Source organism: Balaenoptera musculus, chromosome 5, assembly GCF_009873245.2.
Source record: "Balaenoptera musculus isolate JJ_BM4_2016_0621 chromosome 5, mBalMus1.pri.v3, whole genome shotgun sequence".
NCBI classification, from domain to species: Eukaryota; Metazoa; Chordata; class Mammalia; order Artiodactyla; family Balaenopteridae; genus Balaenoptera; species Balaenoptera musculus.
In genome coordinates this window covers 138,742,066-138,758,543 of record NC_045789.1, presented here as the reverse complement: position 1 = coordinate 138,758,543, position 16,478 = coordinate 138,742,066, and the positions used below count along the sequence as shown (strand labels likewise).

The following is a 16,478-nucleotide window of genomic DNA, read 5'->3' as shown; positions in this document are numbered from 1 at the left end:
TCCAGGCCCTGAGGGGCCATGGCTGGGGCATGGGCAGCTGGGTGGGTGCCGCCCCCCAGTCTCCGGTCCTCACGCCCAGGGCCTGGCGCCAGCCCCGTCACACTCAGAGCACGCTGTCTCAGGAGGAACCCTGGGTGGGCTGAAGGGGGGCCGCGGCCCCGGAAGGGCCAGCCAGGGTCGTCTTCCCCAAACTTGGTGGTCGACACAGACCAGCCAGTGTGGGCAGGGGAGGAGGGATGAGGGTGGGTTCCTCCCCTGGGCCGCATCATGCCCGCTGAGGGCCTGACTGACCCGCAGAGCTGGATGGCCTTGCTGCGCAGGGAGATTGGCCACTTCCATGAGAAGAAGGAGCTGCCTCCGGATGCCAGGTGGGCCTGGGAGTGTGATGGTGGCCGGGTGTCACTGGGGCCCTGGACTTGACACGTGTGCCTGCCTCCCGACCCCTGGGGGCTTGGCCCAGAATCCGCTCCTTGAAGGCTTTTCTGAAGGTGCCAGCTGGGCCACGTGTGTGCGGGGTGTGCACCTGTGTGTGTGCACCCGAGTGTGTAAACATGTGTATGCGTGCACTCCATTGGTAGTTCCTGTTTGGGGATTACACGTGCTTTTACTTGCCCGTCAAGGAAGCCCGGCATTTCTAGCAGCTCAGGCCTTTGGGTTCCCAGTGCCCCTCACTAGGGAGTGAGACCAGAGTCAGTCCCCAGGGCAGTGGCCCAGCCTGTCGGGTGTTGGTGACCGCACGGTGAGGTGGCTCAACAAGCAGCAGGGGCTCTCTGGGCGGGAACTGCATCCATCCAGTCCTTTCAGAGATGAGGATAGGGAGGCCCAGGTAGGGCTGCGCACACCTAGGCTGCCCGCAGGCCCCTGCCTGAGCCCCCAGGGCAGGAGCAGGTGGGGACGTGGGCCCAGCCTTGAGGCCTGGCACCGTCTGGGCGGTCAGGGGTGTGCTTGTGGCGAGACCCACGGTGGGGCTGAGGAGGGAGACACCACAGCCTCCAGTCCCCTTGTCTGCCCTTGCTTTGTGTGTATATGGCTGTCTAGATCTTTCTGTGTCCGCACGTGTCCGTGTGTGTTCTCGTGTTTATCTGTGTGTCTGCATCCGCGTGTCTGAGTGTCCACGTGCACGTGGCTGCGTCTGTGTCTGTACGTGTGTGTGTCTGTCTGCGTGTCCGAGAGTGTGAGTGCAGGAGACCCGCTGCCCGGTACTCACTGCCCCGCCCGCCCTGCGCTCAGCGACTCCAGCTCGGACACAGACAGCTTCTACGGTGCGATCGAGCGGCCCGTGGACCTCAGCCTCTCTCCGTACCCCACTGACAATGAAGGTGAGGCGCGTCCCCATCCTCTGCCCGCCGTCTCTCCACGCCTGGCTGCTGCCCAGGAGGGAGACGTAGCTGGCTGGCCTCGCTGCTCCGTCCCTTCGGCTTCCCCAGGCAGCCTGGGTCTTGGGTTCCCATCCTGCCCACCTCATCCTGGCCCCAGGCCCCCCTGAGGGAGCGAGGTCCTGAGAGCCCCGGCCTGGGTGCCCCTGGCCTGGTGGCCCTGAGTCCGACCCTGCATCTGCCCCACAGACTACGAGCACGACGATGAGGACGACTCATACATGGAGCCCGACTGCCCGGAGCCCGGGAAGCCCGAGGGTAGGCGGGGCGGCCGGTGGGCCTGGGCAGCGCTGGGAGTAGAGAACAGGACTGGGGCCTGGAGCAGAGGCCCCCCCCCCGCCCCGGGCCGGGGGTGTCAGCCTGGGCACGGCTCTGGGTGGCCTGAGGCCCGACTGTCTCCACCTCGGGCCTCAGTTTTGCTCCTTCAGCCCAAATATTGGGAGGAACAGAGCAGAAGAGGCTGGCTCTGCTCACCTGCCCTCTGACCTCCTCCAGTTAGCCTGGGAGGAGGAGGGGCGGTGCAGAGATGGGTGAGGGGGAGCCCCACGCGTGGGATGCTGAGCCAGGGCTGGCCCTGGGGGCTGAGAACAGGGAGGGAGGATAGCTCTCCGTGAGCACCTGTGGCCAGATGGTCACTCAGCTGCCCCACCCTCCAGAGCGCTCGGCCCGGCAAGGGGGACAGGCTTGCACCAGGCATCCCAGGGAAGCGCAGGGATGGGGGCGGTGGGGAGGGCCATACCTCTGTCCTGCCGTCTGTCCCATCACTCACTATTCCTTCCACCCCCAGTGCTCCTCCCCCAGCTCCTCTGGTTCTTGCTGATTTCATCATGGCCGGGGACTCCCTGTTCCTTGGCCTCCTCTCCAGCCACCTTGTCTTCTGCTCCCCTCAACTCCTCGTGGCCTCCTCTTAGCTGTGCCTCCCTCAGGTGCACCCGGGGCCAGCCCTCTTCCCTCCCACTGGCTCCCTCCCTCTGGGGCCCCAGCTCCCACAGGCCTTCAGCCCACTAGGACCTGCAGGCCAGCACCGAGCCCACATCAGACCCTCGTCCATCCTCTGGTCTTTGCGCCCTCGCTCGCCCGCTTCGCTCTCCCTTCTCTTGGGCCTGTGACCGCAGCCCTGGTGAAGCCCTGCCTCCGTCTGCCCCAGCCCTGGCTGGAGAGAGCCCACGGAGGCCTTACTCTCATCCGCACCTTGGACCTCCAGGGGCCAGTGCCCCTGCACACCTGCTTGCACACTCCCGGCTCCTCTCCCGGAACGTCTCTCGTCAGGGTTCCCACCCCAGCGCCCGAGGGTGGCACTTGGCCCCGGGGCCCCCTCCCTGCCCCCACCTGCCTCGCCAGCCCCAGACACCTCGTGCTCCGGGTCCCCTCCCGCCCAGCCCTGTGCTGCCTGGGGTGCCCATGCGCACGACCCTGGGGCTCAGGCCTGGCCCGCTCCTCTCCTGTCCCTCCTGGGCCACAGCCAGTGTCATCAACAGGCTGTTGACTCCTGACATTTCCAGCCGGGGCCTTTCCTCTGAACTCTGGGCCTGGGCCCCTGGAGTCCACTCGACGTCCCCTGGATGTCTCACGGCGCTGTCAACTTGTTAGGAGCAAACCCAACCCCCAGCTTCCCCCAGCCTGCTCCCGCCCTTCCTCCTCACCTCTGTTAGTGGGAATCCCAGCCGCCCCAGCTGAGGCCCAGTCCTGGGAGGCTTCCTTGCCCCTTCTCTTTCTCGCCCCGACCCACTCCCCCGGAAGCTGAAGGCTCCTGATGTGACACCCGGGCTTCAGGAAGTTTGCACAGGCTGCCGTATGGAGGACAGAGAGGGAGGGCCGGGCGGCCTGGGCTGGGCCAGGGTCCCAGAAGGAAGGGTGCATCGGGAGTGCTGGGCATCGGGGCTGTAGGGCGGGCGGCCAGCCTGGGGGGCTGGGGGCTGAGGGGTTGCACGCCTGCTTGGCCCTGGCCGTCCCTTGCCGGCAGAGGTGGTGCTGCTCCGGCCTCCAGCAGGGGACGCTCGCTCACCAGATGGGTCTCCTTGCTCTGCAGATGCCCTGATCCACCCACCGGCCTACCCCCCACCTCCGGTGCCCACGCCCAGGAAGCCCGTCTTCTCTGATGTGCCCCGGACCCACTCCTTTCTCTCCAAGGGTCCAGGCCCTCTGCTGCCACCCGCACCCCCTAAGCGCAGCCTTCCCGATGCCGGCCCGGCCCCCGAGGACTCCAGGAGGGAGCTGCTGGGCCCGAGGCGGCTCGAGCCCGGCCCCAGGGTGCCCGCCCCCTCCCGGAGGGTGAGTGACCCCCCACTGGGCGGCCTTCCCGCCGTGCCCAGCCGGAAGCCACCTTGCTTCCACGAGGACACCAGCCCCGGCCCAGAGCCCCGGGTCCCTGGCCACAGCGCCAGCTCTCCCTCTAGCTCTGCCAGTGCAGCCGCTGCCACCTCCAGGAACTGTGACAAGCTCAGGTCCTTCCACCTGTCCCCTCGGGGGCCACCCACACCTGAGCCCCCTCCCGTGCCGGCCAACAAGCCCAAGCTCCTGAAGATGGCTGAAGGCGCCCCCCCGAGGGAGGCAGCCAAGCCCGGACTCTTCGTGCCCGCCGCGGCCCCCCGGCCTCCTGCACTGAAGCTGCCCACGCCCGAGGCCACAGCCCGGCCCGCGATCCTGCCCAGGACAGAAAAGCCGCCCCTCCCCCACCTCCAGTGAGTCTGTGCCGCACTGGTGCCACCGGGACCCCTCTCCAGCCTGTCTTCCCACCGGCGACCCAGCCTCCCTGCCTCTGGCACGCAGCCCATGACGGGCGCCAGGCGGCCCTGGCCTGGGTGGGGGGAGGAAGGCGCCTTGACGGTCCTGGGCTGCCTAAGCTGAACGGCCTCCCCTACACCTGACACAGGGGTTCCTGGGGGGGGGTCCCGCCTGGCCCTTGAGGTCCAGCCCTGTGGGTGGTGAGCCTGGAGCCCGTGGCTGCCTTGGGGAGCAGTGAGCGAGGCGGGGCTTTGGGGACCCCGGCCTCCCAGAGCCCCTGCCGTGCAGTGAGGGCCCTCCAGGCACTGCCAGCCTGCCCAGGGACCGGCGCTGTGGGGAGGTGTGGGACTGAGCCCTCCTGAGCCAGAAGTGCCCTTCCCGGCCCTGTCTGGGGCTCCAGATGCCACCCTGGCTCTGACGCCCCCGAGGCTGCCTTTGTGCCCTTCCCGACTGGGAACCTGCCAGTTCCCAGTGGAATGTGGAACGTGTGTGTAACTCACCTCGAGTCCTGCTTGAAACACTTTCAGCTTTATTGCTGGGCAGTGCCGGGAGACCGGCGTGTCATCACACCCACAGCCCGTAGGGCCCTCAGCAGTGAAGGCTCTGGGAGCCCCAGGGGGGAGCCTGGGCGGGTGCACTAGCACGGTTCTTCCTGAGCACCCTTGACCACGGCACCCTTCTCCCTAGGGCTCTGTTAGCACTGCCACCCGTGGGGAAGTGCCTGGGAGGACCCCTTGGCACACTGATGGTTCTGTTTCGTGAGGGGCCGCAGAGTTGTAGGCTGGCTCATGTGTTCATGAGCTCTGGATCTGGACCTGAGTGCCACGGGGCTGCGTGTGCCAGGGCTGATCGTCCACAGCACAGCCTCACCCACAGCCTGGCAGCCCGTCCCAGGGTGGCCTCCTTTAACCCTCCCTGAAGCCTTGGAGGCTCGGACCATGTGGCCACAGTGAGGGGCGTGTCCCTTCCGCTCGACCCATTCACATCCATCCCCCGTGGCTCTGGGAGGAGTGCGACTTGGCTGAGGTCACAGAGCTGGTCAGTGGCAGAGCTGGGCCCTTTGCCCACAGCGTCTGGCGCCCAGGACCCCCCTTGCCGGTGACCCCGGCTCAGGCTGCCAGGCATCAGGCGATTCCTGCCACCCCAGGGCGGTCAGCGTGGACCCCTCCAGAGCTCTGTGGTCCTGAGCCTTTGACAGCCACCAGGGCTGCAGGTGCCAGACCTCATGGGTCCCGAGGCTTGGTGTGGTCACTTGGAGGGCACGGGGAGCAGCGTCTGGAGGCGAGCAGAGGGGGCCTGTCCCACGTCTGGCAGTGACACGGCCTTCCTCTCTTTGCTCCCCTTCCAGGCGATCACCCCCCGACGGGCAGAGTTTCAGGAGCTTCTCCTTTGAAAAACCCCGGAAACCCACGCAGGCGGACACGCCGCAGGCGGACACTGGTGGGGAGGACTCGGACGAGGACTACGAGAAGGCAAGGCCGAGCGGAGCGCCCAGACCTCAGGCGGGGTGGGCGGCTGCGGGAGAGCTGGGGGCACGGAGCACGGCGCAGAGCCCCGGCTCCCGGCACAGGCGGGCAGCCAGCGGGGAAAGCCCCACCCAGACCTTGCCGCTGACCACGCTGGCCTCCCTCCAGGTGCCGCTGCCCAGCTCAGTTTTCATCAACACCACGGAATCTTGCGAAGTGGAAAGGTCAGTGTGAAGCTCTTCTTTCTCCAAGGCCTTGTCTTGGCAGACCTGAGGTTCTCTGCCACCCCGGCTACACACACGCACGCACACACGCACACTCACCCTCCGGTCTTCCTGCTTTTCGGTCCCCCTCTCCAGCCTCGGTGCTGGGCAGTTACTGGCACAAGAACACAGCTGAGTGCTATGAGAAACCCGGTGAAAGAACGACTCCTCCCAGCTCAGCCCCTGCTCTGGCCTTGCCCTGGGCTCTGTGCGGCCGGCCCTCGTGGTCCCCAGTGCTCTCGGAACCTGAGCTGCAGAATCTGGGACGACAGAAAGCCACGTGGGGCTGGGGCTGGAGGGTCCTTGAGAGAGCTGTCCGAGGGGGGCTCACCTGTTCGCACGGCTGTGTTCTTCTAGGCTGTTCAAAGCCACGAGCCCCCGGGGAGAGCCCCTGGATGGCCTCTACTGCATCCGGAACTCCTCCACCAAGTCGGGGAAGGTAGGCACCCAGGGAGGATGGTCAGCCGCCACCCTGCTGTGCAGAGGCCCCCAGGATGGCTGCGTTGTGGGGTCTGCCACTCTCTACACACCCAGGCTGACAGGCGAGCGCAGGACTCTGCAGTTCGTAGCTCATTTCCCCACGCAGCCTCTTACTTGGCTTCTCAACCGAGCTCCATCCTTGAGGTCTACAGCCCCCTCCTCCCCATCCATTCTCAGGAACTCAGCACCATCTGCAGTGATGCCCACTCCCCAGCAAGGGCGTGAGGCACAGGAAGCGCTGGGGGGGCCCGGGGCTCTGACGGGGTAGGGGGTTCCCCTTCCTGCTCTTTGAAGGGGAGGCTGCTTGGGGCCGTGGGAACGTTAGGATGTCTGCTGGCTCTGCCTGTGCCCCTCCAAGGGTGACTCGTGTGACCTCACTGAGCCTGTTTCCCCTTGAGTGTCGGAGATGGTCCTAGTGTGGACCAGGCACCTGCTACTGTCATTCACGTCTCAGCAGACTCTCTGAGGGCAGGAGTCCCGGGGCAAGGGGCCGCCCATCCTGACCCTGCTGTCCACGGGCAGGGTGACCCTCCCCCAGGGACCCAGCCTCGACGCTGCTGCCCCCGCACCCCGAGTCTATGTCTTTCCTGAGGTGAGTGAGCCATCCTCTGCCCGCTCCTCTCCCCGCAGGTTCTGGTCGTGTGGGACGAAACCTCCAGCAAAGTGAGGAACTACCGCATCTTTGAGAAGGTGAGCGGGCTGCCTACCCGAGGGCCCTGGGCGGGAGGGGAGCCCTGGTCCGGGGCTTGGCTGGGGTCAGGGCAGAGTCTCCCTGGGAGAGCATAGGTAGTGGGTGGTCTGAGGCCAGCACCCCCAAACACCCCTCCTCCGCCCTCCCCTCTGTCCACGGCCCCACCTCCCCCCTCCCCTGGCTTCTCTGTGTCCTCCACTGACCCTAGAGGAGATGGGGTGATCATCCTTCGGCCTAGGCTTATTTACAGACCTGGCCGGCGTCCCCTGGGCAGAGCGTTACTGCCGACCGCCCCGTCTTGCAGGGAGGGCCGGCTGGCCGGCCCCTCTGACCCTGCCCCACTCCCCACCCAGGAGGCGAAGTCCTACCTGGAGGGCGAGGTCCTGTTTGTGAGCGTGGGCAGCCTGGTGGAACACTACCACACTCACGTGCTGCCAGGCCACCAGAGCCTGCTGCTGCGGCATCCCTACGGTTACGCCCGGCCCAGGTGACACCTGTACTGCGCGCTGCGGGGCAGACACGGCCACGGGGCCACAGCCCTGGGCCACGCAGAAGGAGACGGGCCTGCACGGGAGGACGCGCGGGAGCCAGCACCATGCTCTGACCCGGGGCCTCCCCAGTGGACACCTCACAGAGATTGCCAGGCCAGGCCCCGCCCAGCAGGCTGGGTCCCCGGGGCTTGGCCAGGCACTGGGCTCCAGAGAATTGTGTGGGGCTCTCCTGTCTCACCCTGCCCACCTCCCAGGAGCCCAGGACTGAGCCCAGCCTGGACTTGATTTACAGAAATTCTGGTACCCCCGGCACGCCTCCCCGGCACTGGGCTGGGAGCTGGGCAGGGCTGGGGTATTTGGGGTGGGGGCAGGGGCTGGACCCCCCAGGAACGCTACAACGCAGGCTCCGTGAGGGGCTGGTGCCGCACAATAAAGCACAGATGACATTTGCCCCGGTGGCCAGGGCTGCACTGGGAAGAGGGCATGGCCGGCCTTACTGAGTACCCACACCAGCATCCAAGTGTTGAGTGTAGCAGGTCAGCTCACGGGACCTCTAGGAGGTGGTCTTGTTTTCTAGGCCACAGGGCGCTAAATGACTTACCCTTGGGTCCACAGCTGGTAACAGAACAGGACCCAAAAAGTTGGACAGTCTGGGCCCAGAGCCTGTATCCAAAACGCCAGGTTCTGCTGCCAGAAGTCAGGTCCAGGGCAGTGAGGCTACAGAGTTAAAGGCTCCTCACATCAGTAATTGGGTCATTCGTTGGCTTAACCAGTGGTTACTGGGAGACAACTGGGCAGAAGGTATGCACAGCGCCCACCGTCCACAGCAGCGGGGTGTGCAGGGGCTGGGAGCTTGCAACCCAGCTGGGGGCTCCAGGAAGACTTCCTGGAGGAAGTAATGGCTACAGTGCTGCAGGAAGAGTAGGCCCTGTGTCGGCCGGGGCTGGGTGGGGACAGCGGCACCCAGATGCCCAAGTCCTCTGGTCCATGCCTGGTGCAGGCCCAGCACCCATCATCCCCATGCTTCCTGCCATGGAATTCCAGCAGGCTGCTCTCCCTGGCGTGGCCATCCAGGCTGGAATTTTTTTTTTTTCCTCATAAAAACAGACTCAACTGGGTGTTGGGGCTGGCAGGGAACCCAGGGTCATTTGCCCCTCGCTGCACTTTTTGCTGGGAACGAGGAATTTGCGATGTAGAAGCCAAGCCACAAGAGCCCGTGTGCCCACTAGCCATTGATTAATGGTTCCGGAGGAAGGCCCTTTGGACGTCCCCTCCCCTGCCCTGGGCATGTCCTGGGGTGAGGTGGTGGTTCGCTGGAGGAGGAGAGAGGAGTCCAGTCAGGTGGGAGGCTCCTGGAGGTGGAGCGGGGAAGACAGCAGCCAGTCTCCTCCCGGGAACCGAGTGTCCAGCACCATCTCTACAGATGTTTCTTCTGCAGCCGCCCGGTGGAGGTGGGGGCGCCAGAGCCCCTGCTGCTCCTTCCGCAGCCGCTGTGGGAAGCCAGCAGTTCCTCTTTCCTGCGGTTGCACTCCACTGCCCCGAGCCCAGTGACGCACACCAGTCCCCGCTGTGGCTGGCAGTTTCCCTTCCTGGGAAATCAGAAGCCGTTTGCAGCAGTGTCCGGGGTCTGCTGTGCTGCTGATGGCTGTAGGACACAGGACACTAATGCTTTTAGCTGACATGCAGCCACTTGGCAGGCAGCTCATACTTGAAGACCCCTGAGCTGGAAGGTCGGGGGGTTCTGGTGTCCAGAGCCAGGTGATAGGTCCTTCTGGCTGCCTGGACAGATGAGGCCTGTCTCTGCTAGAGGCCCAGCCCAGGGCCTGCCGGGACAGCTGCCCTCCTCTTTGTGAGTTCACACCCCAGGCCCAGGGCCTCGGTTGCTAGAGTGTGTGTGTGGAGGGTAGTGGATGGGGCCCCAGGCACCGTCCTCCAGCACGCAGGAGGGGCTGGAAGGGGTCCCACTCCCCCGAGACCTGCCATGAATGTTCTATTCCTCACGTAGGGCTGGAGGGTGGTTACCACTGGCTGAGCACTTACTGTACTCAAGGTGCTGAGCTGCACACTTGACTTAGGTCTAATAGCAGCTGCCCTCCAGGCAAACTGTTTTACAGGTGAGAAAACCCAGGCTCAGAGAGGCCTGGATTCTAGACGCAGCCCTGTGATCTGTCCTTCACTGCTGAGCCCAGACCCTGGCCCCCGCCTAGCTCCCTGCCACCCGCGCAGCCTTGGACAGTCATTGCAGGGTGTCTGGTTATCCTGCCTCCCGGGGTTCTGGGCATGCCTTCACCCACCGAGGGGGCCACAGCTCCGCGGGGGACAAGACTGACCTGTCTCACTGCTCTGCCCTCCCAGCCCCAGTCTGTGGGTAAACTGACGGGGGCCCCACCCAAGGCGCTGTGCTGCTCCCTCACCTTACAGATAGGGAAACTGAGGCTCAGAGAGGCTTTGCTGACCTGCCCAGCCTGATGGTGAGTCCAGAGATGGTTCAATTCCTGTGCCAGGGAAGAGGGCCCTGGACACTTTGGGAAGCTTCTCCAAGCTGAGCACTGAACATGGTTTTACTTTTCCTGCAGTTAATCAGAAGGAGTGCAGTGAGCCTCTGTACCTTCTGTTCATAGAGATTTTTATTGTCAAAAGATGTTTTTAGAACCAGAAGAGACCTCACAAAACAAGCCAGAGTTGCTCCCAGTCCCAACCCCGATTCTGGGTCACATTGCGTGGACACCCCCTGCTGGTCCGAGGGGGAGCTTCTGGCACCCCAGGCTGAGCACCAGGGGCCTGGGCCCAAGGGGCTTCTCGTCCAGCTGGGCTGCACTGGGCTGGCCTCTGGAGGGCATGGCATAGAGGACAGCAAGGCCACCCAGGGAACATCAGGCAGAGCTGGCACTTGAACCAGATCTGTGCGTCTCTAGAGGGGCCGTGAGGGGCAGGCCACAGCCTGTCTCTGGCTGTGACTCAGCAGCGAGGAGCCCCTGGCTGGGCAGCCTGCACACACATCGGGCCCCCTGTCTGTGCCCCGGAGACGGTTGCTAGTGGCCATCCCGCATCAAGCCACCAGCACTCTCTCAGGAGGGAGAGTCGTGGGATGCAAAGCAGACCTGACCCATCTGCCTCCCTCAGACTTCCTTTGCTCCTCAGAAACCTCAGAGGCCGCCTGACAGCTGCCCCTGCATTGCCCTCCAGCTGCATCCCTGGTCACACTCTGAGCTACTCAGAGCTGAGGCACCTCCTTTTTCCTTTCATTTCCGGTGGAATGAAACATTCAGAAAAGTGAACAACACAAGTGTACAGCGTAACAAATTGCTATGAAGTGAACCAGCCCCCGTGTACCCTGCCGAGCTCAGCACCACCCCCTTCCTCTCTCACAAGTAACCCCTGCCCTCGCTTTGGGGAGGCTCACATTCCTGTTTTGCTATGAAACCTTCATCCATCACAGTGCTTTCCTGTTTTCGCACTTTATGTGAATGGAATCATACAGGTGCAAGCTTTGGCGTCTGGCTTCTGCTCGTTACGTCTTTGAGATTTGTCCAGGTTGCTGTGCGTAGCTGTAGTTTGTTCAGATTCGTTGCTGAAAACTGTTCCATTGACACTGGTTCACGGATCCATTTTACTGTGGATGGACATTTAGTTTGTTTGTAGTTTGGGACAATCACAGACAGTGCTACTAGGAACAGTCTTATCTGTGTTTGTGATGCGTGTGTGCACAAGTGTCTATAGAGTATGTACCCAGGAGTCTGACTCCTGAGTTCTAGGGCCTTTCACTGTTTTCCAAGAATTTTGCAGTAAAAGAGACTTCCCTTGGTTCCACATCCTTGCTAACACTTGGTATTGTCAGACTTTTCTTCATCTTTGCCAATCTGGTGGGTGTTTAATTATGGCTTTAATTTGCATTTAGCTAATTACTAATGAGCTTGGGCACATATTCATGTATTTACTAACCATTTTGATTTTCTCTCCTGTGAAGTGTCTATTCAAATCTTTTGCTTATTTTCCTGTTGTTTTCTTATTAATCTATAAGAATTCTTTATATAACCTCAATATTGTCAGCAACATGTGTCATATATATCTCCTCCACTGAATAATTGTTTTTTGCACATAGCAAGAGATAAGGATTCACTTTCATTTTCCCCCCATAGGGTTACCCCACCTACCCCTGCATCATTTATTTATAACCTGTCCCTTCCCCAACCATCTGCAATGCCACTTGCCATATATCCATATATGTGTAGGTTTGTGGCTGGACTCTTTGTTCTGTTCCATTTGTCTGTCTGTTTCTATGCCAGTACCAAGCTCTCTTACTTACTGTTGCTTAATTATGTCTTTTTTTTTCTTTTCAAATTTAGTTTATTGGATGACACCACCCAAATAACACCATGCCAACTATTTTTTAAAATTTTTATTTATTTATTTATTTGGTTGTGCCGGGTCTTAGTTGTGGCATGTGGGCTCCTTTGTTGTGGCATGCGAACTCTCACTTGTGGCATGCCTGTGGGATCTAGTTCCCTGACCAGGGATGGAACTTGTGCCCCCTGCAGTGGAATTATGGAGTGCTAACCACTGGACCGCCAGGGAATTCCCTTCAGGTAACTTTTAACTTCATTGAGGTCCTCATTACTTGATATTTATTGTTGTATGTGTCTAGTTTTGTGTGTTTTTTTTTTTAACTCCTACACAAGACAGTATTTCTTTTTTCTTTTTTTTTTCTTGGAAAAGGAAGGTGTACTTTAATAGCATTTAAACTTTTTTATGATGATAAAATATACATAATATAAATTAACCATTTTAAGCATGCAGTTCTGTGGCATTAAGTACATTCACGTTCTTGTGAACCACTACCACCATCCATCCCCATAACTCTTTTCATCCTGTAAAACTGAAACTCTATCTATTAAATAGTAACTCCCCATTCCCCCTCCTCCAGCCCCTGGCAACCACCATTCCACTTTCCGTCTTATGAATTTGACTATTCTAGTTCCCTCATACAAGTGGAATCATCATTTGTCCTTTTGTGACTGGCTTATTTCACTTAGCATAATGTCTTTAAGATTCATCCATGCTGTAGCATGTGTCAGAATTTCCTCTTTTTTAAAATAATTAATTATTTTTTGGCTGCATTGGGTCTTTGTTGCTGCGTGAGAGCTTTCTCTAGTTGGGGCGAGCAGGGGCTACTCTTCGTTGTGGTGCGCGGGCTTCTCGTTGCGGTGGCTTCTCTTGTTGTGGAGCTCGGGCTCTAGGCATGTGGGTTTCAGTAGTTGTGAGACGCGGGCTAAGTAGTTGTGGCTCGCGGGCTCTAGAGCACAGGCTCAGTAGTTGTGGTGCATGGGCTTAGTTGCTCTGCGGCATGTGGGATCTTCCCAGACCAGGGCTCAAACCCGTGTCCCCTGCACTGACAGGCGGATTCTTAACCACTGCGCCACCAGGGAAGCCCCAGAATTTCCTTTTTTTTTTATTTTTAAAGAGCTCCTGACTTATTTATTTATTTTTTGGTTGTGTTGGGTCTTCGTTTCTATGCGAGGGCCTTCTCTAGTTGTGGCAAGCGGGGGCCGCTCTCCATCGCGGTGCACGGGCCTTTCACTGTCGCGGCCTCTCTTGTTGCGGGGCACAGGCTCCAGACGCGCAGGCTCAGTAGTTGTGGCTCATGGGCCTAGTTGCTCCGTGGCATGTGGGATCCTCCCAGACCAGGGCTCGAACCCGTGTCCCCTGCATTAGCAGGCAGATTCTCAACCACTGCACCACCAGGGAAGCCCTCCTTTTTAAGGAAAGAAATAATATTCCATTGTATGGATGGACCACATTTTGTTATCCATCCGTCAACGACACTTGAGTTGCTTCCATCTTTTGTTTATTGTTAATAACGCTGCTATGAACATGGATGTACAAATAAGTGTTGAGTCTCTTTTCAGTTCTTTTGGGTATATACCAGGAAGTGGAATTGCTACGTCATATGGTAATTCTTTAACTTTTTGAGGAACCACCATACCATTTTCCCCAGTGGCTGCACCATTTTATGTTCCCACCAGCAATGCACAAGGGTTCTAATTTCTCCACATCCTTGTCAACACTTATTTTCTTTTTCTTTTCTTTTTAAAAAATAATAGCAATCCTAATGGATGTTAAGTGGTATCTCATGGTGATTTTGATTTGCAGTTTAATGCTTAGTGATGTTGAGCATCTTTTCATGTGCTTATTGACCATCTGTATATCTTTGGACTAATCTCTATTCAAGTCCTTTGCCCATTTCTTTTCTTTTTTTTTTAATGTTTATTTATTTGGCTGTGCCATATCTTCATTGCAGTGTGCGAGATCTTTAGTTGTGGCATGCAGGATCTTTTAGTTGCAGCATGCTGGCTCTTAGTTGTGGCATGTGGGATCTAGTTCCCTGACCAGGGATTGAATCCTGGCCCCCTGCATTGGGAGCGAGGAGTCTTACCAACTGGACCACTGGGGAACTCCCCTTTGCCCATTTCTTAATTGGGTTGTTTGCTTTTTTGGTGTTGACTTGTAGACAGTATTTCTTTTTTTGTTGTTTTTTAGATATTTATTTATTTATTTTTGGCTGCCCTGGGTCTTAGTTGCGGTGTGTGGGATCTTCCTTGTGGCGTGCGGGATCTTTAGTTGCAGCATGCAGGATCTAGTTCCCCGACCAAGGGTTGAACCTGTGCCCTCTGCATTGGGAGCGCGGAGTCTTAACAACTGGACCACCGGGGAAGTCCCGACAGTATTTCTTATATATAGTTTTCTTAGATTGGGTTCTTTAGAAGCAAAACCTGAAACAGGGATCTTGTGCAAGTGATTTATTGCTCTTGTGCAAGTAGTCTCAGGATAAGCTGAATGGGGGAATCAGGATAGTGCAAAGGAAAAAACACGGGAAGGAGGTGGTCTCAGCTGGAGACTAGCTTTAGCCTGGTCCTACAGGAAGCTTTGGAATGCGCCTTGTCCTACAGAGTTGGTTTTGCTTTGAGGGGACCAGACTTGTGTGCCCCTGGATCAGCGTTATTGGCCAGGGGTTGTCTGGGTAGGGAGATAATCTCCTGGGCAAGGGCAACACTCTGGCAAAAGGGGCTCTGTGGGCAATTAGTAGCTAACACTCACAGCACCTGGAGAGGGGACCACTTTTAGAACCAACCCGGAATGGGGATCTGGGCAGGGCACCAATGGCAATTACCAAGTCCACCCCTTGAAGTGCTCAGATCCACTTGTTTCTCATATTAAGTTCAGTCCATTCAGACACAGACTCTTCAGTATTCTCACTGGTCCCAGTATCTGGGAGAACTTCCGAGAGATGGGTAGAGGGATGAACTATGTGGCCCCCACTGCTGCAGTTGGACTCAAAACCACAAATGATACCCAACACCTCACCTCCCTTTTCCACCACCCTTTCTAGATTTCTCTTCTTGACGGCTAGGCTTTTGGCTCTTCGAGTCCCTGGGAGCCTGCGCTTACCGGGCCATGTTGCCATGCTTGCCTGTTTATAAAGTCACTGGGTATGGGAGACCCAAGAGCTACCCTGCCCCTCGGAATGCCTGAGTGCCAGACACACTCCTGCCTGCCCCCATCATGAGGCTGGCAGCCCTACATACAACAACGAGGGTCAGTTACCCCTGCCAACGTGGCCACTTCTTTCTGTGCCTACTGATCTACTGACATAAGTTGTCCCACGTGACCAGGTGGCAGCCATAGCTTCAGCTTTACTATGTCCCGGGGTAGAAGTGTCCTCTTTGGTAATCCAAACCTCTAGGCTCAGTACTTAATGTTGCAGAGCAGGAAGTGCAAATTCCTCAAGGGGGTGACTGGGTAGTCCACCTGTTAGGGACCGAGCCTCGTAAAGTGGTTACTTCCTTTTTTTTTAAAGATTTTTTTTTTTAAAGATTTTTTTTTTGATGTGGACCATTTTTAAAGTCTTTACTGAATTTGTTACAATATTGCTTCTGTTTTATTTTTTTTTTGGCTGCTAGGCATGTGGGATCTTATCTCCCTGATCAGTGATCGAACCCGCACCCCCTGCACTGGGAGGCGAAGTCTTAACCACTGGCCCGCCAGGGAAGTCCCAAGTGGTCACTTATTGGTACAGAGCATGTACCACTTCCTGGAGGACAGTGCTCCATCCTCCCAGGATGCCATCTCCAGGTTGGAGCCTCATTTGAGCCTTCATGTGCCTAGTCCATCTCTAGTAGATCAGCAACTTCTGGATGGTACAGCTTGTGGTAGAAATGGTGGGTCCCAGGTCATGTGCCCATTGCCATACCTCCTTTGCCATAAAGCAGATCCTTTAGTATGAGGCAGTTATGTGGGATTTCATGTCAGCAAACCAGATACTTTGTGAGCTCTTGATAGTGGTGCTGGCTTAAGTACTGCAGGCAGAAAAAGCAAATCCACACCCTGATACATGGCAATCTATCTTGGTGAGTATGAGTTATTGCTTTTTCTCGGGTAGAAGGGATCCAGTGTAATCAACTTGCCACCAAGTGGCCGGTTGGCTCCTCCAGGGGCCTCAGCCTTGGTTTCTGATGCTGACAGGTTAGACACTGGCAGTGGCAGTAGCTGGATCAGCCTTGGTTATGAGGAGCTTGTGCTGTTGGGCTCATGCATAGCCTCCACCCTGCCACCATGGCTACTTCATTGATGAGACAATTGTGGTGGCAGAGGACAGATCCTAGCTGATCCCCATTGGCTGAGCCATTCCATCTTCTTGGTGTTTAGAGCCTCTGTGGTGGACGCTCACTGGTAGACATTAATATGCAATACAAAGATCTTCATCCTTTGTCCAGTTCTCACAGGTCCATCCCAATGCTTCTTCCCCATACCTCTTGTCCCTGAACTTCCACATTTCTCCTTCCAGGCTCCTGACCAACCAGCTAAGTCATTTCTCACTGCCCATGAGTTCAGGCCATGTCTCCCTCCCACAAAGTGAGTGGTCAAGTTCACTACTGTAAGCTTTGCCTATTGGGATGATTTCCCTTTGCCACCTTCTTTCAGGGTGACCG

General features: G+C 58.1%; 1 protein-coding gene across 7 annotated transcripts in view; it reads left to right on the top strand.

Annotated features, from left to right (window-relative positions):
• Nucleotides 1–8,014, top strand: part of SH3BP2 (SH3 domain binding protein 2) — a 36,107-nt gene extending 28,093 nt beyond the window's left edge. For 4 of the 7 annotated variants that reach the window (XM_036853828.1, XM_036853829.1, XM_036853826.1 and 1 more), the window contains 9 exons: nt 298–368; nt 1,231–1,319; nt 1,566–1,634; nt 3,406–4,057; nt 5,449–5,572; nt 5,735–5,790; nt 6,187–6,268; nt 6,940–6,999; nt 7,354–7,491. In XM_036853828.1, coding sequence (XP_036709723.1) covers nt 298–368; nt 1,231–1,319; nt 1,566–1,634; nt 3,406–4,057; nt 5,449–5,572; nt 5,735–5,790; nt 6,187–6,268; nt 6,940–6,999; nt 7,354–7,491 — 1,341 coding nt within the window. Of the gene's footprint in view, nt 1–297; nt 369–1,230; nt 1,320–1,565; nt 1,635–3,405; nt 4,058–5,448; nt 5,573–5,734; nt 5,791–6,186; nt 6,269–6,939; nt 7,000–7,353 lie in introns of all 7 variants that reach the window. The other 3 variants (XM_036853824.1, XM_036853827.1, XM_036853831.1) reach the window with 3 other exon arrangements.
• The last annotated feature ends 8,464 nt before the right edge of the window (nt 8,015–16,478 follow it).